We start from the raw sequence: 25,496 nt of genomic DNA, 5'->3' as shown, positions 1-25,496 counted from the left end.
GGCAGCCATTGCGCAATGATCGCGCGGATGGTGTGTGCAATTTCTCATCGTGTTCCGCGGGAACGTTGTGTTTGAAGAACCTCGACATAGAATTAATTTTTCGCATACTATTGTTGGCGAGATTGTTCAACAGTTCTTTCCTTGATAGGGCTGAAGGAAGACAGTTTGCTGCTTTAACTATTCGGCAAAGTGGACCCGTCAATACCAATTAGGACTACAAGTCGTTTTCACCGGCTGGAATCCTGCCCTTTCCAGGTGCGTACTCAGTTCGCTCATTTAAGTGTATTTTATGCAATTTTTGCATTCGTAATGAAAAAATTCTAACGCATTTAGCGGCACATTATATGCTTATGCTCTCTCGTTTGGCTGTTGTGCCAAACTCGCTGTTCATTGAAACAAGGGCTGGTGATGTATGCAACTGATCTCTACTATACGAGAAGTGGGCATGCATTCGGATCATGTGCCGAAGTGCGTGTGGAAGCAAACTCCGCTCAGCACGATTGCGTCTTAATGCTGCAAAGAGCACCCCCGGACGCCTCATAGACTTGCGTGGGTAAAGAGCGTAAATTTTATTTGTACTTGCTGTGTGCGATTCTCTTGTTTGTCCCCTATAAAAATATAAAAATGAACTATTATGTTTTGTTTTGCAGCAACCCTGACCTATTGGGCTTGGCAGAAGAGTATTAATGCCACCGCAACTGTCTTAAAGCATGACGAACGGGCTCAGCGAGAAGATTCATGATTCAGTGAAGGTGCAAAAGGCAATAAACATTGACACACTCAAAACTCATCTTCAGTGTTTTCGGCTAGTGGTCTGGGCGTCCGCTTTGGCTACAGGAGGTGGTTGGTTCGAAACCCACCGCCGGACACCCACCAGTAAAAATGCGTACAAGCCACCCCCGGCCCGGCGCCCGGCTTCGTCAGGGGTGTGTGCTTGGAGGAGGCTCCGCACACCCCGCTGTGCCCCTTTGGGGGCAAACCAAGTTTCGAACAACTCAGCCTGCAAAGGTGGTTCATGTTTCACTCCCAAAAAAAGAGTTCGGCTCAAGGCTCGTACGCTCTAACCAGCGTCAAGTTCAACACTAAGGTCCTTCGTCAGAAGCGATTCAGAGTATCACTGTGGTCATGAGCTAGTCCGGCTTTTCGACTGTCTGACTTCATGAGAAAAAAAAAAAGATGACCATGTACACTCGCTTACTCAAATGTATTTGAGCTAACTAGAGTGCTTGGACGTCCCGACGCTCCCGTCAAGATGTCTGTGACTGGGCCGCATTAGGCCCCCACCGCATCTGGGATGTCAATGGGTCCCAGACCCATCTGGGATTGCAACTGGTTCCAGATGCAACTGGTCCCAGATGCAACTGGTCCCAGTTGCAACTGGAAATCTGTTCCTTAAATCAGATGGACAGGGACTAGTTGGAAACCAGTTAGAAATCTTCAATGACGTGTCCTCGCGATAGCTAGCGCTTTTACAATTTTTCACACCGCCATCTTTTTTAGTTTACACAGCCCTTTCACTAGCATCGCAACACGTCCCTTCATGGTAACTATTTGCACATAAGCTGCAACTAATGGCAATATCTCCCTGCATGGAAGGCTTTTTGCGTGCAAAACACACAGAAGGCATCACAAGTCAAACACCGCAAATGCTGGGCAGCAGCGGCAGCAAGTGAAAGTCTTAGGAACGATATGAACCAACCTGTGAAAAGTAATCTGTGGTGATCTTTCGTGCTCTGTATGCTGCCGCTGCTGCCAGTGCCAGGATCGACGAATGTGGCAGCTTATATAGGGGGCAAACGATCCAGCTAGATGTTGTTGCACGTGTTCGTTCCGAGTGCTGGTGGCTCCGCTGCTTCCCAAGTTGATGGTTCCGAGGGGCGAGCGACAATCGGCGGTGCTGCTACGGCAGATCAGGTCGCGCTTATCAAACAACCTGCGAAAAGTAATCCTCATGGAATCGCACCACTAGCGGACAATGACACAGAGAGGAGACACACACACACTTGCGCTGAACTATCAACTTTATTTTGAACATGCCTAATCCGTGCCTTATATTTAACAGAAGGGCATGTACACGCAAGCGCATCTACTGCACAGATATGAAGGGGATGATCTCTAGTAGCCATGTTTTGATAATGCATTCATGGAGTGCTCGATCCCGATAAGAAGAAAACCAGCACGAAAAAATGCAAAGTGGTCAAGGCTGGGTCACGAAATGCCAACACAGCAAACACGGTAACAAGGAAAAAACAAGGCATAAACATAAGTGAGAAAAAACTAGGCATTAAAAAGCAGACGAAAAATCAGTATAAAATCAAGTAAAAAAAGGCATATATGAGGCAGCAATTAACAAGCAAAAGTTCACAAAAAGGTAAAAACGTATAAAAAGAATGCAGGCTAAATAAAATGAACACAGCCAAAAATTAAGTGGGGCTATAAATAAAAGCACGTAAAAACAAGGGGCTTAAATGCGGCAATGATAACAATCAAGAAATTCAGTGAGGCGCTAAATGCAGGTACAAGGATGACGTAAGTGAGGCAATAATCAACAGGTCAAAAAAGAGGTGATGAGAGCTGTGATGGGTGACGAAATGGTTAAGGTGGCTTCGAAAACAATACAATCATATTGACCCAGACATGTATATGATCTCTTTTTCTAGGAGGGCTACTGAAGGCACGCTAACGCAGCCTGCTTTCAGGTTGTCAATGATGGCTGCTTCAATTATTTCCCGAGTTAATTGGTTTTTGTTTTTTGCCAAGAGTCTGGTGTTCGCAAAGATTGGAGGGCGGCTTTTGCAGGGTGAGCAGTCACGACAGCGGATGGCCAAGTTGCTTGATTTTTTATCTCTCATGTTCCAGTTGTGCTCCTGCAGTCTTTTGTTCAAGCAGCGACCTGTCTGTCCAACGTATTCTTTGCCACAGGACACAGGAATAGAGTAGACAACTCCCGTGGCGCATGAGATATACGGGCCTTTATGCCTTATTGTGCATTCTTTCCTTTGTTCGGCTGGTTTGTTTATGCGTCTACACAGGCTGGAAAGGCGGTGAGGAGCAGAAAAAAATAACCTCCACTCCTGCTTTTTTCCCAATTCTTTTTAAATTGTGGGAAACCTGGTGAATGTACGGATTGACTGCCAGTTTTTTGTTCCGATCTCTTTCGTTGGACGTAGTGGGCTTGTTGCTTTGCATTGCACTGAGCAGTTTTTCTGCTATTGAGGAGAGATGCATTGTCGGGTGCCCGGAATGAAGCATTCTCTGGGCTTGATTCTGAAAACATATAAAACTTATCTCTAGAGAGTGCTCACAAGACTTGGTTAAGGTGTTATTGAAGGCGGCTTGAACAATGTTTCTCTTTATTAGCTTCAAATGTGCGGAGTCGTGTAAGGTAAGACAGGCTTGTTGGCCCTTGGCTCAAAAGACCAGCAAACGTGTTTTGGTGAAAACTGCAACCTGAGCACGAGAAAGCGAATGGAGCCATTCTTCGGGATCTCATGGGTTAAAATCAGGGGTGATAAACATTGAATGAAATACGCCAACACACAGTCAACCTGCTGCAGGAAGTCATCTTCGTGGCTGTCTAATAAAACAAGATAATCATCCACGCACCTAAACATTTTAAGAACCGGAAAATTTTTCAGCTTTGCGCTGAGTGCTCTGTCCTGCTTGGCAAGGTACAAGTCGCTCAAGATGGGGGTGATACATGAACTGATACAGATGCCCTGTTTTTGGATGAAAAGCGAGCTGTTGCACTCAGTGTGAGTGGATTTTAGATAAGTGGATAATAGCTCCAAAAAGCCGCTAACTGAGATGCTGCTGGCATGATGTTCGACAACTACCAACTAGCCCAGCAACATACCGTGAAAAGTAATCCGCGGTGATTTTTTGTGCTCTGTATGCTGCCGCTGCTGCCAGTGCCAGGATCGACGATTGTGCCGGCTTATATAGGGGGCAAATGGTTCAGCTAGATGTCGTTGCAGGTGTTCGTTTCAAGCGCTGGTGGCTCTGCTGCTTCCCAAGTGGATTACGAGTATCGATGCATATGAACGGGAGTTATTCAATGAAGAAATTTCAAAATACAGGCAAAAAAAATGCATCCCTCAACTCAATTTTCGCGCAACTTCCCATTCCCATTTCCCTCGCCCAATGACGACACTTAGTGCGATCAATCAAAACAGCCTATCTGAGCACGTGGCGGAAGTTTGCACTTCATGGTTGCCTGTTCTCTGTAACTTGTTCATGCCAAGGCTGGCAGCGCCGTTTGCATGGTTACAACCATGTGAACGCCCAGCCAATCTGGTAATGCTTCATCGTCACATCGACGGTGCAGAAAGGTACACTGATCAGTGACATTCCCTTATGGACCCGAACTCGAGCACGAGATATTGCGAAGGTGTGACAGCGTGCGCAAGATATCAGACACATTTAGTATAGCGCGTACCGCTACTGCTTACCGCCAACCATCTCCCGTCGCTCCTAGCGCGCTGGTTGGTCATGGCGAGCAAGGAGCGCGCACTGTTGACGGGAACGTGGCGCCATCCGGCGGCGCCGCCGCTCAGGGATCCTCCACAAGCTGACGATTTGCACTGCCTGCTAAATGTGAAACGATTGCATCCTCCTTGGGACCGAAACAAACGCTTATAGAGTGCAATGGCTCAATTGGATCGATTCCGCAAAGCCGCTCTCAGATACATAGAGAGTAGCCATAAGTGTTGAGTGCTAGGTCGTAGGATGTTTACAGAGAGGCGCAGTCATTTGATGCAAAAAGTAGCCAGAGCCTCTGCTGGTGTATTTTTGTTTTACTTGCTTTACAGTACTTTTTATCTAGGGCAAACAAGTTGTTTTTTTTAATGTAATATAAAACAAAAACTTGACAAAACATATCTCTAGTTATTAAAACAATTTGCAGTATATTTACTCTTTGTCCAATCATCAAGCTCCCACTAAGTGATGTCATATCTGCTGCTAAAAACGGGCACTGTATGATGACACCGTCAGCGCCACGAATTTGTTTTTGCGAGCTAATTAAAATATTAAAAACTACAGTATACGTGATACGACCGATGCTAATAGCATCACTACAACTCATTCTATGCAACCAACAGGCAAAACAATGCACTGAAAATGTGTTTTGGGGCCCTTTAAGGCCCCTCGGCGGAGGCAACACACCTCCTTGGCTCCAGCTTCCCGTAGACGGCACCTCCGGCCTGATCCCACCAAGGGGAAATCGGCAGTCACCTTTTCCTATCCTCCCCTTCATCTTTGACTTTCCTATCTTCTTTCTCACAATTCTCCTGTCTCCTATTCATTTCTTAGATTTCCCTTTTTTTCCAAGTGTCAATGGTTAACCTTGTGTGACCAACTATCCTTAGTTGCGCCATATTTGGTTTTAGCTGAGGTGTACAGCTGCCGTGGGCAGTAATTGCGAGTTCCTATCCCGCCCCTTGTTTGGATCAGGGGTGGGTGGCTGGCACCGTGGCCGAACATTACACATATTTTATGGCTTCCCCTCTCCAACAAAACGATCGCCTTCAAAAACGAGTGCGGACCAACATTAAGTGCAGAATTCCTTCAAAAACCGAAAAAAGTTTTCCCTAGGTACCATGTCGTACATAGTGAAGATCGAGATCAACCAGCTAGAAAAATATTTCTGTTCATTGTTTCAAAATGTCTGACTGATTCCCTGGGCCTTTGCTACAAGGTGACGAAGTAAGCCAGTGGCGACCTGCTCCTCCAAATCCGAGACAAAGTACAATAATCCAAACTCCCAACCATAGTGTCCTTTGAAGACATTCCTGTACCTAGAACTGCGCATCGATAACTAAACACAGTAAAAGGAGTAACATCCGAACACGATTTCCTGAATATTTCTGAAGAAGAAATGTTGGAGAGTCTGAAAGACCAGTATGTCACCGATGTCCTTCGGATCAAAATTTGAAAAGACGGCAAGGAAATTCCGACCAAACACATAGTCCTGACCTTTGCCTCCAGTCAACTCCCCGAATCCTTAGAAGTAGGGTACCTTAAAATAACTGTGAGACCATATATCCCAAATCCCAGACAGTGCTTCAAGGGTCAAAGATCCGGCCGTGGCTCTCAGAGCTGTACGACCACCAAACATGTGCCAAATGTTCATGAAATAATCATGAATCCGTGGACGGTAGCGCTGCACCACTGTGAGCGAACTGTGAAGGGGACCACCCCGCATACTCGAGGTCATGTGCGACCTGGAAGAGAAAGAGATAATAACGATAAAGACAAAGGAAAGCATAACATATCAAGAGACATGAAAACGACTCTCCTCAACTTTCCAGTTCGTTCACAGCAAAAACCAATTTCACTGATGTGGTGCGCAGGGGCGGCACACCACACTAGGCTTCGGCCACCGCCCAGGCAAAGCCTGAGGCATCCCATCCCCACTCCCGGCAGACGCATCAAAGGCTGCCCTGCCACCTCTGAAAAAGGGCCCGCCGGCACCTCAGTCGGCCGCCTGCAAGGCTTTTTCCATTCGGGAGAGGCCTCTAAATCATACACCCGCGGGTTCACCGCGGACGTCCAGAGCCTCTGTGAGGCAATGGACACAGCACAGAACTCGCCCCCCACTGCCCACTGCAGCGGCGGCACAGCTCCCTTGAGCTAAAAAGAAAAGAGGTGACCCCAATAACAGCACCCTCAAAGCCGGTAGCTTAAGTCTTATACTTCACTCCCTGAAATCATCCAATATGGCATTTCTTATACAGTGGAACTGCCAAGGACTAATAAATTACTACAGTGACATAAAATAAAAGAACTTTTAAACACACTGTCCCTGGTGACTTTATGCTTACAGGAGACCTACTTAGGTCCCAAACAAAAATACATTCTAAACAAGTATAATGTTTTTCGGTGTGAACGTGAGTAAGCGAGTAAACTGTCTGGAGGTGTTGCTATTGTCATTCAGATTGGTGTTTCAACCCAGGAAATCAAACTTAATACCAAATATGAAGCTGTTGCAGTCACTGTCATTCATTTTTAGACAATCACAATATGCAACATATATCTTGAGCCACACCTAAGAATAACACTTAATGATTTAGAAACGCTTTTAGAACAGCTACCAGAGCCATACCTGCTAGTCAGTGATTTTAATGCCCACTCCGGTTTTTGGGGAAGTGCACACACTGATGCAAGAAATCGTATTCTAGAAGACTTTATTTTAAGCAATAATGTTTGCCTCCTAAACACCGGCAAAGATACATACTGCTCTCCGAGCACGACAAAAATGAGTTCCATAGATTTGTCTTTTAGTTCACCCTCTATTTCTAGCGATTTTAAATGGGATGTCATCGACAACCCATACGGCAGCGATCACCTCCCTGTATTAATCAGCCTAACATCCCCACCGCAAGTCAGCCCAACGAAACCACGACGTTGGAAGTTACATTTAGCCGACGGCACTTTTTAGAGAAAGGGTCTGCCTAGATAAAAAAGTTTCAGATAATCTTAGCAAAAACAAACTAAATGAATCTATCACAAACTGTATTTTAACCGCTGCACACCTAGCAATTTCGTAGCTGTCTGTTGAAGTAAAAAGAAATCACAAAATTTGGTACACACAATGTCAAGAATGCCGAGACGCAAAAAGGAGGCAAAACAAAGCCTGGGGAATTTTCCATAGATACCCAACGCAGAAGAATTTCATCAACTTCAAAAAGTCCAGGACAAAAGCTTGATATTTTCGCCGTAATGCTGATAAAACTTCATGGCAAAGTTACGTGTCGTCAATAAACAGCTCAGCCACATCAAAACAAATGTGGCAGATGGTTAAAGCGATAAATGGCAGCTACTCTTTTTCTGCCAGCACCTATTAGTATGCAGACATTTTGGGTGAATATTTTTCTGCAGTCTGCAGTTCATCTCACTACACAGATTAATTTATAAAATACAAAAACATGGCTGAAAAACAAAGACTGCCGACAAATGGCAGTACAAATGAATCCTATAATAATTGCAGTTCATGAAACTAATAAAGTACAGTCTGCCAGTAAGCGAACTGTACCTGGCCCTGACAGAATTATCAAATGTCAGCCCATTCATTTATTTATTTCAAAATACTGCAGGCCAGTACTCTGGCCCTAGCAGGAGTGGCAAGCATGAATAGATTGTACAAGCAAGATGAAAATGAAGTCACCCGCAAAACTGACAAACAGAGGCAATGGAATGGCATAAAATTCAGTATCACAAGTGGAGGTAAAGGAAAAAAAAAAAGCTGACAGTGATCTATCCATCAAGGTAGTAAAAACGTCACCAATACAGCATCAAAGAAAACTAAACACGAAAATCAGTGGATCGTACCATCAGCCAAATAGGTATTGCTGCAGTGCCTGGTCAAAGAAGCATACTCAAGTTTAGTCCTAATATACGTGTTGTAAGCCAGAAGTTTAAGATTGGACCGAGCATCTTTGTTTACGCCTGAGAAAACAAAATTTTGCAAAACCTGATGAAATGTTTGAAATATATATTATTTGAAAATATATATAGATTATTTGTAACAGTTACACCAAGATATTTGTGGTTAGAAACTTCGGAAATAGGACAGTTGTTCAAGCGATACTGAAATGAACTAACATGCTTTTTACGAGTGAGTCTAAGAATTGTTTTCTGCGTGGTCAGCTCCATACCCCAATCCGGACACCATTGTTCTATGGAAAGAATAGATTGCTCCAATAGCTCGTGGTCACTAATTGAGGTTATACTTTTATATACAATACAGTCATCTGCAAACAGTCGAATAGAAAGAGTCAGGAAGAACTTAGGTTAAATCATTAATGTACAATAAAAAAAAAGCAGAGGGTCTAATACACTGCCCTACGGCACCCCAGAGGTTACAGTGAGGACATCAGAAATATTTCCATTAATTTCCATGAAATGATCTGTTCTTTACGTAAGACGTTATCTATTTAATTATATAACTAGGCAGACCAATGCATTCTAACTTATAGAGTAATTTTCCATGCACAACTTCATCGAATGCTTTGCAGAAATCAAGTAATAGTACATCTACGTGGCTGGAGCCATCGAGAGTCATTGCAAATTCCAGTACAGTTGTCACTAATTGTGTAACAGTAGACATCCCTTTCCTGAACCCGTGCTGATGTGGTGATAAGATGTTGTTTTCAGTTAGGTACGACCAAATGCAGACCACTAGAATATGCTCTAATGCTTGCGGCAAGTGCACGCAATCGAAACTGGTCTGTAGTTAGACATTGGGAATTTTTCTCCTTTTTTGTGTAATGGTATAACACGAGCTCTCTTCCAGTCAGCTGGGACTTTGCCGGTATCTGCAGAAGCTTGAAACTTTTGCTAGAAAAGGTGCAACATTTGCTGCGGAATGTTTTAAATATGCATTCTGAAAACCATCTGGACCTGGACTCTTCTTTTCATCTTTTTTTTTTAGTCTACTTATAGTATTGTTGTTACCCTGCTGACATGTTTCCCAATATCTTCTTTGCATGTGTTATTGTATGTAGCTATATCCTCCCTACAATCATGCCTCATGGGCGCTGTAGGTACTTGCAATAAATAAATAAAATTTTGTTTAACGAGGTTAAGACCCCTTCAACCGATATGACAGGCACATCCTTTAAAGTGTCATGTGGATTTAAGAGATTATGTTCACTGTGCGATGAGAAAACATGAAAGTACTCATTGAAAACCTGCGCAATTTCCTTACCCTCCGTAACTGATCTACCATTTATTCGAAGTTCACATCGTCTTTGCCTTGAGCGAGATAGCACCAAAATTTTGACGGATCACTCTTTAAAAACTGGGGAAGTATTGAGTAATGCTTTCTTGCAATCTTTATTTTCTCACCTAAGTTGCGCTTTAAATCATTAATGGTCTGTGTTTGCCTTTTGAACTTTTTTCGCATCCTTTTTAGTTTACGGCTGACGTGTATCATTTCTCTGTTAATTCAAGGGTTTTGTCGTTCTTTTGTCACTTGTCGTGTGGGTACGAAATGGCCGACTTTGCCAAGGAGGCAACAAGCATGGAGCGTTCTCTGCAAGAACGGGGCGCGCACTACGGCCGTCAGGCTAGTGTAGCAGCCGCTCACCACTGCATGCCCACGTCGTTACCCACTGAGGAGCTTCGAGAGCTTGTGAGGAGCCTGGTGCGCGAAGAACTCGAGAAACTTCGCTTCGAAGCTCCACAGGCAAGCGTCGCTGCCATACTGGACGTGGTCGGAGATGAAGTCCAGCGAGCTGTTCAGTCGCCACCAGTTCCGCAGCCAGCGCCCTATGTGATGACATACAGTCAAGCACTACAAAGTCGTCCTGGGCCAGTGAGACAAGCCTTTTCTCCCGGCACTTCTGTGCCATCACTGCCGTACCCAACTGCAGCTGTACCCGTCGTACCGCAGGAGCCCCTGTCCACCATGAGCAAAGCGCGCGTTTGCCATACGCCATACAATAGGCCGCTCTGCTACCACTGTGGGGAGCCTGGCCACATCCTCCGCCACTGCCTCTACCGCAGAATGGGCTTAAGGGGGTTTCCACCTGACGCACCTCGACCACGCTACGGAGAACGGCCGCGGGACATCGAGCAGTATCTGTCCGATAACGTGCAGCCAACGACCTCGCGGTGACGCCAGTCCCGGTCGTCATCCCCAAGGCGGTTTTCTTCGCCAAGCTGCCCGTCTTTTCCTAGCCAGTTCAGAGGTGCGTCCCCACATCGGGAAAACTGAAGACGGCGTCCCCTAGGGGTAGGGCCGCCGCTATTGGATCAAGTCAAGAGCCTCCACCCGACGATTCGCAGCTGCGATCCGACCGACGACGACCTCAACACAATGACAAGCTGTGACCGACTGGTGTCTGCCGAAATGCCAGTAATCGCTGATAATTGCGATGTGACCGCACTTGTGGATACCGGCGCTGACTTTTCTGTGATGAGCAGTCGGCTAGCTACGACCCTCAGAAAGGTTCTGACCCTTTGGTCTGGACCCCAGATCCGCACCGCCGGCGGCCATGTGGTTACGCCAATTGGCGTCTGCACGTCACGAATCCAGATCCGCAGTGCTACTTTCCCTGGTTGCTTTGCTGTGCTACCAGAGTGCTCCAAAGACCTGATACTTGGTTTGGATTTCCTTCGGGAGTACGGTGCTGTCATCAACCTTCAGGAGCTGGTCGTGTCATTTTCCACTCAACCCCTTGTTGACGGCAATCCCGAGCCACGCAAGACAAAGTTACGCGTCTTTGATGACCACGTATTAATCCTTTCAAGAGCTAGCATGTCTGTTACCGTAGATTGCGACAACATCACTGGTACTCGTGGCATCGCTGAAACCAACATATATCGCTGCTCCTTGGTCGGCAAGTCTGTGTTGCTCGCGGAATTGTCGAGCTGCACAATTGCCGAACAGAGCTCTTGGTAATCAATTTTGGCAGTGAACCTCAGTGTTTGCCTGGCAGAACAGTCATTGCGTATTTCGAAGAACTCGGCGAATTCGCGGGACAGCACGCTTTGTCCGAAGCCTCGGCATCAGTGGAGGCACCGACCACTTTCATAAAAGCTGACGTGAACCCGAACCTCCCGTCTAATCAGAAACGCTGCCTCGAAAGCGTTATCCAGTCTTTCTGTGACTGCTTCGCCTCGACCTCTAAGGTTAGGCAGACGCCGCTCACAAAGCACCGAATTATAGTCGACGCCAACCAGCAGCCGTTATGTCAGCCGCCTTACCGGATCTCTTCAAAGGAGCGTGATGCCATTCGCCGCCAAGTTCAAGAAATGCTCCAGGACGACGTGATACAGCCATCGACGAGCCCGTGGGCGTCGCCTGTTGTTCTAGTAGCAAAGAAAGATGGAATCCTACGGTTCTGCGTTGATTACCTACGTTTAAACAAAGTCACAAAAAAAGATGTTTATCCTCTGCCGCGCATTGATGGCTCCCTGGATCGGATGCGCCACGCCAAGTACTTCTCATCGCTAGATTTACGCAGCGGCTATTGGCAAATCGAGGTGGACGAATGCGACCGGGAAAAGACCGCCTTTATTACACCAGACGGTTTGTACGAATTCCGGGTGCTCCCTTTCGGCCTGTGCTCGGCTACTGCAACCTTCCAGCGGATGATGGATACCGTTCTTGCCGATCTGAAATGGCAGCCCTGTCTCGTGTACTTTGATGACGTTGTCATCTTCTCTGATACGTTTGAAGAGCACCTGAGACGCCTGCGCGCTGTGTTCGAAGCAATTCGGTCGGCCGGTCTTTCCCTGAAGCCCGAAAAGTGTCACTTCGCTTTCGAAGAGTTGAAGTTTTTGGCCCATATCGTGAGTGCTAAAAGGGGTTAGCCCCGACCCCGATAAGACGGCCGCCGTGGCTGCTTTTCCTGTGCCCACCGATAAGCGAAGCGTGCGCCGCTTTCTGGGTCTCTGCGCCTATTATCGGCGTTTTGTGCAGAAATTCTCCCAGATCGCTGAGCCCCTCACCCGCCTCACGAAAGATTCCGAACCGTTCTCCTGGGGCCTGGAACAACAGAGGGCCTTTGAAGACCTCCGAACTCGTCTCCAAAGTACGCCCATCCTTGGACACTTCGATGAGTCAGCCGCCACTGAACTGCACACAGACGCCAGCAACATCGGCCTCGGTGCAGTCCTTGTGCAGTGGCAGAAGGGTCTCGAACGTCTAATCGCATACGCGAGCTGCACCTTGTCACGATCTGAGGCAAACTATTCCACCACCGAAAAAGAATGCCTGGCCATTGTGTGGGCAGTGACCAAATTTCGCCCATACTTATATGGCCGCCCTTTCAAGGTCGTCAGTGACCACCACTCGCTGTGTTGGCTGGCGAACCTCAAAGATCCCTCGGGACTGCTTGCACGCTGGAGCCTTCGCCTTCAAGAGTTCGATGTTACCATCGTTTATAAGTCCGGTAGGAAGCACAGTGATGCCGACTGCCTGTCCCGTGCTCCTATCGAGGACAACCGAGCTGATCCCGACGACGATTCTATTTTTCTCGGCGCCATCTCCACAGCCATCTTTGCAGATATTGTTTTCACAGTGTCTTCAAGTTTGGTCGCTCGTAAACCAAAGCTACTCAACGTTTTTTTGGTTTCGTCTAGCACCTTTTTCACCTCATCTAGATCATTTCGTATAGGTTGTTGGCCTTGTAGCAAAGACTTAACATTTTTGCCACTGCGGGACCACAATTCGCTTCAACATCACCACATAATGCAAGCATGCATGCATCAAGAAACTCGTACATAAATGTCCTAAGCATGTGTGGGCACGGCACAAGGATAAGAAACCTGTCATCGCTCCTGAACTAAAAATGAACTAACCTGCAACAGAACAGCAGGACACATCTTGAGTGCTCGGCTCCCCACGCTTTCGCCATGCCCACTGGGGAATCTGGTGTGAAGCGTCGGTTTTATAGCTGTCAAGGTTGATGATGTCACTGTTCCAGCGTAGAATGGCGAATCAGGGATGTAGGCGTAGTCATCAGGATAGATGCACTCTGTTGTTTCCACATCATCGATACGGTTGTCGACACTTCTGGGTGAAGTTTATGCAGTGGCAGAAAACAGCAGCAGGGTGTGCAACAGAAAGCAGGACACATCTTGAGTGCTTGGCTCCCCACGCTTTCGCTGTGCCCACGGCGTGCCAATCTCTGAACCGGTTTAGAGGCACTTTTAAGATTATTCACAACAGTGCAGGAAACACGGACAAAAGGACTCGCTTGGGGTTCCTATCTCAAGGTCATTCATTGGTCTAATCACAATCAGTTCCCATCTCTGCTCTTTGTTCGTGCCGGACTTGAGTGTTGTTTAAGCTACTTGGCATCCGTACCCATCAACAATCTTGGGTCTTGACTGTCAGTGTCACATGCTCAGCTAAGCCGAGCCGATCATGCAGTGCCCACAACCGCCAGACCAGGGGTCATCAAACAGGGTTCCTTCAATGCATTCATTACAGCAGAGTTGAAGTGCTTACTGCTGAGGGTTTTTGTTGAAGGTGGCCTCAACAGCTGCTGCCGTAAAAGTGCACCTCTGTCAAATGTGCTGTAACGAATGCTAGTAGTGGGCAGGCCTTACATTAAACACACAGTCTACGTGGCAAGAAGGCACTCAAAGAGCCTCACTCAAGCTGGTGCTCCTTGTGCAGGTCCCACTCGCGAGTGAAGTGTCCCTCAGCGTCCATGTGGTGCTGCATCCGCTCCTGGTCAATGTTGGCTCGGTCACTCTTCCACTGCTCGTACTCGCGCCGCTGCCAGTCGGTCATAGCCAGCTTGTGTGGCAGTGCATGGCCGCCACTCTCCTGGAAGACACACGCACTGCATGACACGCACTGCACAAGCATGGCAACCATGACTAAACACCTCTGGACAGACCAGGTCATACATTGACCAGGTCATCCATCCATCCAGTCATCCATTGACCTCACACTGCAGCGTCGTTAATGCGGTTGCACCCGGTACTTTCCGATACAACCATTCTTTTTAGACATAAGGACCAATTGGCCAGAGCAATAATGAAAGCCTATCACATGCATAATTTTGGAGATGCTTCAGTCGGCCTTCAATACCGAATCGTATCAGTAAGAATGTACTGGGTTCATTCGGTATTGTGATGAATCCTCTTGACCTCACCCACGAACTTCCAGTAAATGGCCAAATTAGATTTCTAGACATCCGGTTCCACTTTAAAGATGATGGTGTCTGCTGGTGCTATGAACCGCGCGCCAACAAACCACTTCTGACGTTCAACTCCGGCCACTCCAAGCTCGTTAAACGAGCTATTGCCATGTCTTGCCTCAAGAACGCTCTCGGCAAATCCTGCCTGCATCTGATGTCACAAGCATTCAATCGTCAAGCAGATAGACTGCTTAGCGCTGGGTACCCGCACCACCTCCTGGTTTCAGTTGCTGAAAGCTGCCTAAAACACATGCGCAGCAAGGTGCATACGTGCGATAGCCGCGCACAGCGCAGGCAGAAGGTAGCTGTGATACCTTACATACACTCACTTTCGCACAATCTGAAAAAGGTGGCCCAGCGTTACGACGTGAAAGTGGTCTTCTCTGCCCCTCACAAGCTGTCCAAGATTTGCAGGATCACTAATCCGGAGGCGACCCAGCAGCGTGGCTGTGGCAAAAAACATAGGCGGCCTTATGTTGATTGCACAGAAGGTGTAATTTACAAAATTCCGTTAAGTTGTGGAAAGACGTATGTTGGCCAAACTGGGAGATGCGTGAACGAGAGGTTATGAGAGCATGCCTTGAACGTGAAAAATGCACGCGAGGGAAAAGATTTTGAAGGCTTCCTTGCAAGTCACTGTATCACTTGCCTAGATTGTACTCCTGCACTCGATGACACCTCCATAATCAGAAAGAGCAGTGTACGTATGACTAGAGAAATAGCAGAATCAAATCAGATATATAGCCTGGGAGAGGGCTGCGTCAGCACAGCCTCTATCGCCCTTTCACCAAACGAGCTGACTTTTCTGAGCATGCGCGAACGGTAGCTACACTACATTTATAAGTGTGAATCCCTTCAATAAAATTTGTTGTCAGTTCAGCGCCCGTCCTTGTCGCCTCGTCTCTGTCCTCGTCTGTTCAGCGCTGCTTTTCCAGAAAACCATGTACCAACACGCCCAACTCGCCGCATTAACCTTACTTTTAATCCTTGTGGCACTTGGTTTGACGCGGATGAAGTTCTTACACCGTACCAAGAAAGCTATGCACCAGCTCGCCCACCAAGCAGTTCTTCTACATCTACTATGTCATTGATGTAAACTAGAAACAGCAGTGGCCCCAGCGCAGATCAATGTGGCCAGAATATACATCCAAAAAGCCAGACTCGCAATTGTCAACACGTGCCGCCTGTTTGCAACTAGCCAAGTACTCTTTAATCCATTTCAGAATAGCTCCCTTAATGCCAACCAGTTGCAGTTTCAGGAGTAAATTACCATGAGGAACCTTATCAAACATTTTTGTCAAAATCTACACAAACAACATCAATCTGCCCCCCTCCCCGATCATCTATAGCTATAGAGAGGTCATGTATTGACTCAATTAACTGTGTCACTGTTGAAAACCCTCTACGGAATCCATGCTGACATTCAGAAAGTAGCTGTCTGTTTCTGAAAAAATATGTTTTTCAATAACATCATCTTGATAAGAAACTGCCACCGACAGTAAGCCCATGCTCTCAACCTAAAATGAAAGGCATGCAAGTGTTTACAAAGTGACACTACCGTTAGAAGCACGGCAAGCGACTTCAGCTTGGATATTGCAACAGATATTCTTGGTGAAGACGATGTGTACGAAGTGTCTCGGAGGTGCGCGTGCTCTGCGCTTGGGTGCTCTGTGCGGGCCCTGTGATCTTGTCCTGTGTGCTGTGCCCGGGGCATTCTTGCGTTGTTCCCGCCTTGGACCACGTAACATCTTTGGTGGAGGTGCGGATTTTACGCTGAGCACACCATGCAGCTTCGTAGTGGTCGTCAGGCTGGGTCTACCACCATGGCTCCACCCGGCGAGTCAAGGAGCCCCACTAACCCCACTACCGCTCCTTTCGTGATCATGGCTCCTCCTCGCGACCCTGGCACCTTTTGCGGCACTGATGCCACGGATGTGGAAGACTGGCTTAACCTCTACGAACGCGTCAGCACCTATAACAGGTGGGACCCTACGTTAATGTTTGCCAATGTCATCTTTTACCTCAGTGGCACGGCACGAGTGTGGTACGAGACCCACAAGGAATACCTAACAAGCTGCGACACCTTTGAGGAGAAGTTGAGGATGCTATTCGGTAGGCCTGATGACCTCCAGCTCATCGCCAAGAAACAGCTTGCGTCTCGAGCACAATCTTCGACAGAAAGCTACGTGGCCTACATTCAGGATATCTTGGCTCTTTGCCACAAGGTCGACGCTGCCATGAGTGAGATTGATAAGGTGGGCCACGTGCTCAAAGGCATTGCAGACGATGCTTTCAACTTGCTTGTTTGTAAAACTGTGCCACAATTGACTCCATCATTAAAGAGTGCCGTAGATTTGAGCAAGTGAAAGGCCGCCACATTCTGCAGTCGTTTTCTTGCCTTCCTAACACGGCCGCGACATCTTCCTGTGAGGACCAGCGATCTCCATCCCGCGCACCCTCGGACGCCCCTGTCGTCACCGATTCAGTCACCCGGATCGTCCGACGTGAACTGGAGGCCCTCGCACCTGTCATGTTGCCGCCATCCGTCCCTGATACTACCCTGCCCGTCGTATCGCTTATTCAGGCTGTCGTCAAGCAAGAACTGGCAAACCTGGATCTTTCCCTCCAGGTGTGTTCCATTGGCCGCTCACCCGTCCGCCAGCCTCCTTCTCCTGCTTTCCGCCCCACCTACTACTCCGCGTCCCGTTACCGCAATCCGGCGGAATGGCGCACGGCTGACGACCGACCCATCTGCTTTCTCTGCTCCCTCATTGGACACATCTCTCGACATTGCCATAGCCCTTGGTCGTCACCTCCCCGCGGTAGCTTCTCCAACTACCGACCTGACCCCCAGCGCCGCTTCTCGCCCCGCTCCCAGCCCGATCAGTCTGCCCCCTCCTTCCGGAATTCCTGCTCTCAGTCACCCCAAGGCTCTCACTCACGCTCTCCGCAGTCTTTCGGCCACTGTCCCATACGCCCGCTCCGCTCTGGAAAACTAGCTGATGCAGCTCCTGGAGGTGACGCTGCATCAATGACCCCGACTAGAAATCCTCTACTGACCACCCGACCGAACTTACTGGATGTCACAGTCGACGGTTTCCCAGTGCGCGCCCTCATGGACACCGGTGCACATGTATATGTGATGAGTTCTGCCCTTCGCCGTTGTCTCCGTAAAGTGCTCACGCCTGCAACGTCCCTCATGCACATGGTGGTTGGAGGCACCCCTGCGGTGGACAGACTATGTACTGCTCGCATCACTGTTGCCAGCCACAGTACCCCGGTTCAGTTCACCGTTTTGTCCACCTGCGCCCACGACCTCATTCTCGGCATGGATTTCCTCTCCGACCATTCAGCTCCGATTGACTGCTTGCAGGGCGTCCTGCAACTCGGGCTTCCACAACTTCATTCCGAGCACGTCAATCCTTCTCTCCGCCTGTTCAATGCAGACTATGCTCGCCTGCAGTCTCAAACCGCCTCCTTCGTTGCACTGACACCCTCTCCCCCCATTCCCGATGGCGACTACCTCGTTGCGCCTAGTACCGATCTCCTGCTGACCCGCAACGTTGCTCTGCCCATACCATCGCCGCGGTCAAGGCACACACACTGTCTCTGCCGTTCCTCAACTTCGGCTTCTCTCCTCAAGCTCTTTTATCCGGCATTTGCATTGCTGCAATCTCCCCTCTTGCACTGTGCCAAATCGCTACATTCTACACCGCCCCTTCTCATGCAGGCCATCCCCAGCCTACCTCTCTTTCTACAGATGCCTTCGCGACTATGATGCCCTCCGACCTGCGAACCGCCCAAACTGCACAGCTTCGAGCCCTTCTCAAATCTTTTTCGGACATTTTCCATCTGAATAACATCCCGCTGGGCCAAGCTCTCTCTGTGAAACACCGCATCGACACGGGGGATGCCTCTCCTATCCGTCGTCGACCATACCGAGTGTCCCACGCTGAGCGCCAGGTTATTAACGCCGAGGTTACGAAGATGCTTGATAAGAACATTATCGAATGCTCCTACAGCCCCTGGGCCTCGCAAGTCGTCCTTGTGAAGAAAAAAGATGGCTCATGGCGTTTTTGTGTTGATTATCGCCACCTAAACAAGATAACCAAAAAGGACGTGTACCGTCTCCTGCACATCGACGACTCCCTTAATTGCCTTTACGGTGCCAAATTCTTCTCCTCCATAGACCTTCGCTCCGGTTATTGGCAGATAGCAGTGGATGACTAGGACCGTGAGAAGACCGCGTTTATGACACCTGATGGGCTGTATCAATTCACAGTTATGCCTTTTGGCTTATGCAACGCGCCTGCCACCTTTGAGCGTATGATGGATGCCGTTCTGCACGGATTGAAATGGTCCACATGCCTCTGCTATCTCGACGACGTCATTGTCTTCTCCCCCAGCTTTTCCTCTCATCTCGGTGACCTTTCCAAGATTCTTTCACTTTTCCGTCATGCCGGCCTGCAGCTCAACTCCTCCAAATGCCGTTTCGCGCGTCGTCAAATCACAATCTTGGGCCATGTCGTCGATGCCACGGGCGTTCACCCTGATCCGTCTAAGATCCGCGCCGTGAAAGACTTCCCAGTGCCGCATTCCTGCAACGACGTACGGAGCTTCTTGGGGCTGTGCTCCTACTTCCGTCGATTAGTGCCCGGCTTTGCTGACATCGCCCACCCCCTCAGTGATCTCATAAAGAAGGACGTGACTTTCACCTGGGGACCCCTGCAAGAAAACGCCTTTGCCGTTCTAACCTCGAAGCTCACCACATCTCCCGTTTTGGCACACTTCGATGTGGCTGCTCCTACTGAAGTCCGCACTGATGCCAGCAGTCACAGAATCGGTGCTGTCCTTTCTCAGCGGCAATCTGGGTCTGACTGTGTCATTGCCTATGCCAGCCGCCTCCTCTCTACATCAGAGCGCAATTACTCCATCACGGAACGCGAGTGCTTGGCCCTTGTGTGGGCCGTTGGAAAATTTCGCCCCTATTTGTACGGCCGCCCTTTTACGGTTGTCACCGACCACCATGCACTCTGCTGGCTCTCCCCACTGAAAGATCGTACTGGCCGGCTAGGTTGCTGGGCTTTACGCCTACAAGACTACGACTACACCGTGGTCTATAAGTCTGGTCGGCTACTCGCCGATGCTGATTGCCTCTCCCGATATCCCGTTGACTCTTCTGACCATTCTGACAGTGACTGCCCTGCTGACCTGTTCTCGCTCTCTGCTATTGCTCACGTTGGCAATGAGCAGTGACGGGATATCGAGCTCCGCTCTATTATTGACCGCCTCAACTCCTCCCCATCTGATCCTGCTCTGCGCCGGTTTGTGCTGCATCATGACACTGTATACCGCAGAAGCCTGAACCCCGACTGCCCCGACCTCCTGCTCGTTGTGCTGAAGACTAGCTTTAACTGTGTGTCGTCTAATGTTGTCCACATGCTTCAATGCTTCTCTTGTCAGAAACGATATATCGGAGAAACCGGGAAATCAATGAGCGTCATACCAAATGGTTAACGAGCTGGCACAGCAGGGAACCTACAGAAGGCAATGGTGGAACATTTTAATGCGGTCACAACCTCGACGAACTTAAACTGTTCATTCTTCAGTCAGGCTTCAAATCTGCAAGGGACAGAAAATACAGAGAGGCATTCCTAATCCACAAATTAAAAACCTTATAACCAGCAGGGATCAATACATCTAGGGGAAACTTTGAATCTCTCCGGTACAGTCCGGCACTGGTATAATTCTTTAAACAGGTCTTGCACATGGTCAGAGCATTTCCCAGTACTTCATGCTCTATTTCTTTCACCCTACTCTTCCACCCTGACCCGTCCTTTCCCCCCTCAATGACAATTTCTTTTTTTTTCTCTGCCTTTGTTCAGTTGATCTTCAGCTTATGCCCTGCATCTCAGTATCTCAGGCTGGACGTCGCTGTTTTCTGATTCTTGAACGCGATTCACTGAAGAGCTGATGGCGCAATTTTCTAATCGCTTTTGTGCTTGCTCAATTTGTTTTCTGATGTCACCTGCCGCGGTGGCTCAGTGGTTAGGGCACTCGGCTACTGATCCAGAGTACCCGGGTTTGAACCTGACCACGGCGACCGGGTTTCGATGGAGGCAAAACAACTAGGCGCCCCATGTGCTGGAGATGTCAGTGCACAATAAAGATCCCCAGGTAGTTAATATATTCAGGAGCCCTCCATTATGGCACCACTTTGTTCTGTTAGTCCCTCCTTTATCCCTTTCCTTATGGTGTGGTTCAGGTGTGGGCAGATATGTGAGACAGATACTGTGCCATTTCCTTTCCCCAAAAACCATTTTTCATTTTTTTTCATTTGTCTACTGCATGAGGAGGGAGAGGTGATCTTTCACAGACTAGGCGCTCCCATATTTTTGTCAAGTTGTTTTCTCAATAGCTGGCCATGTTCCTAAATTGCCTGTATTGAAAAGAAGTCTTATTGGGTAGCTTTCTACGCTGATGGAACTAGTCATGTTCCACCAGGTAATTTTCCGCTATTGCGAAGTGAGCATTCAGCTTGGTGACAGCAGCATTGAAGGGGTCTTCATGATGCTTGCCCAAGGATCAGTGGTGCTCCTTGATGCACCGAGGGGGTGGTACACATGTTGGCCTTTAACACCAAGTGTGTTGGCAAGTATTGCCTTGTGATGCTTGGGCTGTAGTTCATTGCCTCCAAACTGTTCAGGAACACGTTTCCATTGCTGCCAAGGTAATGCAGGTTTTGCTGGCATAGGCAGGAATGATGGAAGTGATGGGAATGCCCCAAAAGACATGCTTCTGAAAGCACGGTTCTCGGACTCTGCTTGGGTCCTCATCACCAGTCTGTCGTGTTCGGTATCCGAACAGAGGGAACGAACAGGCACGGAGGGCAGGTCAGGGTAGTCTGCATGGAGGAAGGGAAGAACCGGCTCCCTTTTGCTCACCCCCTTCTTGGCCGCCGTCTTAGCCACTTGCATATGCATAGCAGACAATATAGCAGATGACGAAAGTGCATGACTTTTGCGAAGTCTGTTTATTTCCAGCTAGGGTGTGGGTTCCAGAGAAGACGGGAAGTGCTGCTGTGATGATAGTACAGTGAAAATGAAACTGAAACTTGGACGGGATACAACAATCTGGCAACCAAAAACGCACGCAATCTTTGAAGCGTCTGTAATCCAGCAGCATGTGTCAATGTGCTGTCACTTTTGCTGCTGGTAACTACACAAGACAGTATATCTTGATGATACAGTCACGGCTGACGTGGATTCACAAAATTCTCTGGCTGGAGTGCTTTGTGTATAATTCGCAGAATTTCGTGTGTTTAGAACACTTGTGCCGCACTGGACAATTTGAACGTGTGAGCTGCAACCGCACCATCGAGCGCTAAGGGCAGCAATGAGTGAGGTTGCCACAAGCAGGTCTGTGTAAATGCATTTTTTATACCTCTGCATATTGATTTGGTTCATTTTGCATGATTCGATTATTTTTTGCTGGCTCTTGAGATTCAAGTCATTCAGATTGTTCTGTGCATAGTTTCTCCACCATTATGTTTATACGCATTCTTGCGTCCTTTCCTTGCACTTGTGTATGCAGTGTTTTCATATCCAGTCAGTGTTTTCTGCACCCCAACCTCCCTGTGCTGTTTTTTTTTTTAAATTGCAATATAGTTCTGCACTTTGCACTCCCACACCTGTTTTGCGCATTCTTTTTTTATTAACATGCACATTTGGTATGCCCCTGAATAACAACATTTGTCTTGAATGCTAAGTTGCACTCATCGTCAGCCTGACTGCCCACAGCTGCACAAAGGCCTTTCCTATGTCTCTTCAATTACCCCTGTCCCGTGCTAGCTACAGCCACATTATCCCTGCCTTATTCATAACTTGCTGCCACCTAATCCTGTCTTCCAGAAGAGGGCAAATATGGGCTGGTTGGTACATGTTTTACGAATGGGAAAAACAGCGCAATCAAAGACGAGACACATTTCATTTGTATGCTGCCTCACCTGTAGCAATAAACCATTTGGTTGTTAGTCAGCGCTGGTGTTTTGTGCTTCTCTTTGATTGCGCTGTTTGTCCAATTCGTAATCCTGTCTGTTTGCATTACAGGCCCACTTCCTCCTAATTAGGATGTCATTAGCCAGTATTTGTTCCCCTGACCCTTATTGTTAGACCTATGGTTTTCCTTTGCATAGCCTTGTCCTCAGATTAATTTGAACCCTTACTGGCAACTGAATGTGCTTGCTCAGCTAACAAGGTCATGCTGCAAGCTCTTGTCTGCTGCTGTTTTTTTTTCACTGCACCACAAGGCTTCTCTTTAAAGAGCTCACCAGTCTTGATTCTTTCACTGAAAACCAACCAGAGGACGAAATGGTGTGGTTGCCAGTCGCTTCCCTCTTAGTGGGTAAAGGCTTTTAGAAAAGGCCATAAAATTGATTTCCAGGCGGAGCAGCTGGACAGGGAGTACGCTGGGCTCCAGTTCCAGAGTGACCTGCGACCCTCCGAAGAGTGGTTCCACTTTGCCGATTACTTCACCACACCCGTCCAGGTCTTGTTTGCTGACATGGTTGCACGAGCAAAGCCAGAGGTATGTCCACTCGTGAGGGTTGAAGCCATACAGTATAGGCAGAATATGTGTAAATATATGTTGTGAAAGCTTTCTGCTACTGTGTCAAAGTAGGGACACTGAGGACAAGTTTCACTCAATTATAAGCTATCAAAATCTGAAATGCAGATTGACCGTTTTTGCAAGCAAACTGCAGTCTTTAACTCTTTCTTTACCAAGGGGGAAATGAAAGCTTTTGTAGGTTTCAGTGGCCTTTTTTTTTCTACAAGGACTATTGCATTTAATATTTATTGCAGTACACGAAAAGAAAGCTAAATAAATGTGCTTTTCAGCCATAAAAGATTGAAAAGTGAATTGCAGATTGTGACAAAAACTTTAAATTGCCAAAAATAAGTTTCTAGGTAAAAATTTAACGAAATTTGTGAATGACTTCCTGGCTAACCACACATTCTGAGTCCACCGAGGAGCAACTCTCTCCATGACTTTCACCCAAGGGTGTATCCTAAGCACGACTGTCTTCATTGTAAGAATGAATTCCTTAGCCAAAGTAATACCCAAGTTCATAATGTATTCGGCTTATTTAGATGACCTACAAATAACATGCACTGCCTCCAGCATATCTACCTGTGACATTAAATAAACTGGCTGCTTGGGCAGACGATAAATGGATTCAAGATTTCCCCTCAAAAAACAGTACCTGTTACGTTCTCATTGCAACGGGGGGCCTACAGGTCAATCCTAATCTATACTCGAACCAAACCGCACAACCAGTTAAACAAGGACACAAATTTTTTGGCTTCACTTTCGACAAGAAAATTACATTTGTACCACACATTAACAACCTTAAAAGGAAAGCTTAAGCCCTTAAGTGTCCTAAAAGTGCTCTCACGAAAACAGCGGCAGTCTGATTGCTTTTTGCAGATCTGTCTGGTGCGCTCTAAGTATTTGGTTCAGCAAGAGCATCACATACAGAACATCCTCTGTAGCCAGACTTTACTTTAAAGCTAATGAGTCCACTGTAGGGGATCAAAGACTTGCACTTACATGCACTTAAGTCCTAAATATCCATTCTTTCCCAAAACATGTCTGCCATCCCATTGTCACCGTGTGCCCATCCAAATGATTGTTTTGAGCAACCACATGCCTTTAGTACTGCACTTTGAAGGCAAATGTGAAGAGTTATCTGTACTGCAGTATTTCCCGCTCAATTTAATTCAAACGTCAGAGTATTTAATCTGAGTGCCATTCAATTTAATCCAGGTGCCACAGAAATTAATCCAAGCGCCAAAGCATTTAATCCGAACGCCAGCCAATTTAATCCTCATGCATTCTCACACTGGACCCCTGAAACTTAAAACGCGGTCTACAAATCCCAGACGCATTATCGATGAGTATCTTATCAGGATAACAAAGGTGTGACATGATGATGCGAGTTGCAGGACATCGCCAATGCATATCTGCAATATGCTTCGCGCTCACCCTGTACTTCGGCTGATGTGGTGGGTGGTATAAATACCCGGTCCCTATTTGTTATGATTAAAAAAAGTTGATATTATTACTTGCTCATTGGGTGTCTAATGCTTCGTCGGTAACAACTAATCGATAACGCGTCTGGGATTTGTAGACCGCGTTTTAAGTTTGAGGGGTCCAGTGTGAGAATGCATGAGGATTAAATTCGCTGGTGTTTGGATTAAATGCTTTGGCGCTTGGATTAATTTCTGTGGCACCTGGATTAAATTGAATGGCACTCAGATTAAATATTCTGGCATTAGGATCAAATTGAGTGGGAAATACTGTAGATGCTCTACCGAACACTGCACAGACACGAATATTTGCCACCATGGTACATCCTCCCTGCAGTATGTGACTTCACACTGGCATAGTTACACAAAATGCAAATGCTACAAAAACACATAGTTAAAACTCGATTTAACGAAGTTGAAGGGAGCCGCAAATTGTTTCGTTAAATTGGGAACATTGTTAAATTGAGTGATGCATTTCTCGGTCACTTAATTTGATATAATCGATTATATGGTACAGCATCCAGAAAACTACTGCGGCATCATCGTATTTGCGAAGCGTAAATACGCCTAAAATGAAACTGCAGTCCATGGAGACGACTGACACTGCTAATGCGTATTAAAAGAAGCAAAAATTATTACCGCAACAGGAAAGGCCCCAGGGACTACAAATTTGTTTACCAGCGAAAAAGTCGGCAATCTTTGCTTGCGTGCGCTTTGTAAGCAATGTCCACACGGATTTCTCATA

The 25,496-nt window shown here is 47.4% G+C and overlaps 1 protein-coding gene across 2 annotated transcripts in view; it reads left to right on the top strand.

Moving 5' to 3' along the window:
- Nt5a (5' nucleotidase A) overlaps nucleotides 1–25,496 on the top strand; it is a 136,657-nt gene that overhangs the window by 55,074 nt on the left and 56,087 nt on the right. The window contains exon 2 of one of the 2 annotated variants that reach the window (XM_077664488.1): nucleotides 23,106–23,249. The exons of the other annotated variant lie outside the window; for it this stretch is intronic. Within the exon in view, the coding sequence (XP_077520614.1) occupies nucleotides 23,106–23,249 (144 nt within the window). The remainder of the gene's footprint in view (nucleotides 1–23,105; nucleotides 23,250–25,496) is intronic. 2 annotated transcript variants of the gene reach the window in all.

Source organism: Amblyomma americanum, chromosome 5 (assembly GCF_052857255.1).
Source record: "Amblyomma americanum isolate KBUSLIRL-KWMA chromosome 5, ASM5285725v1, whole genome shotgun sequence".
Classification (NCBI taxonomy): Eukaryota; Metazoa; Arthropoda; class Arachnida; order Ixodida; family Ixodidae; genus Amblyomma; species Amblyomma americanum.
Note: the sequence above shows the minus strand (reverse complement) of the source record. Positions and strands in the feature narration are given on the sequence as shown.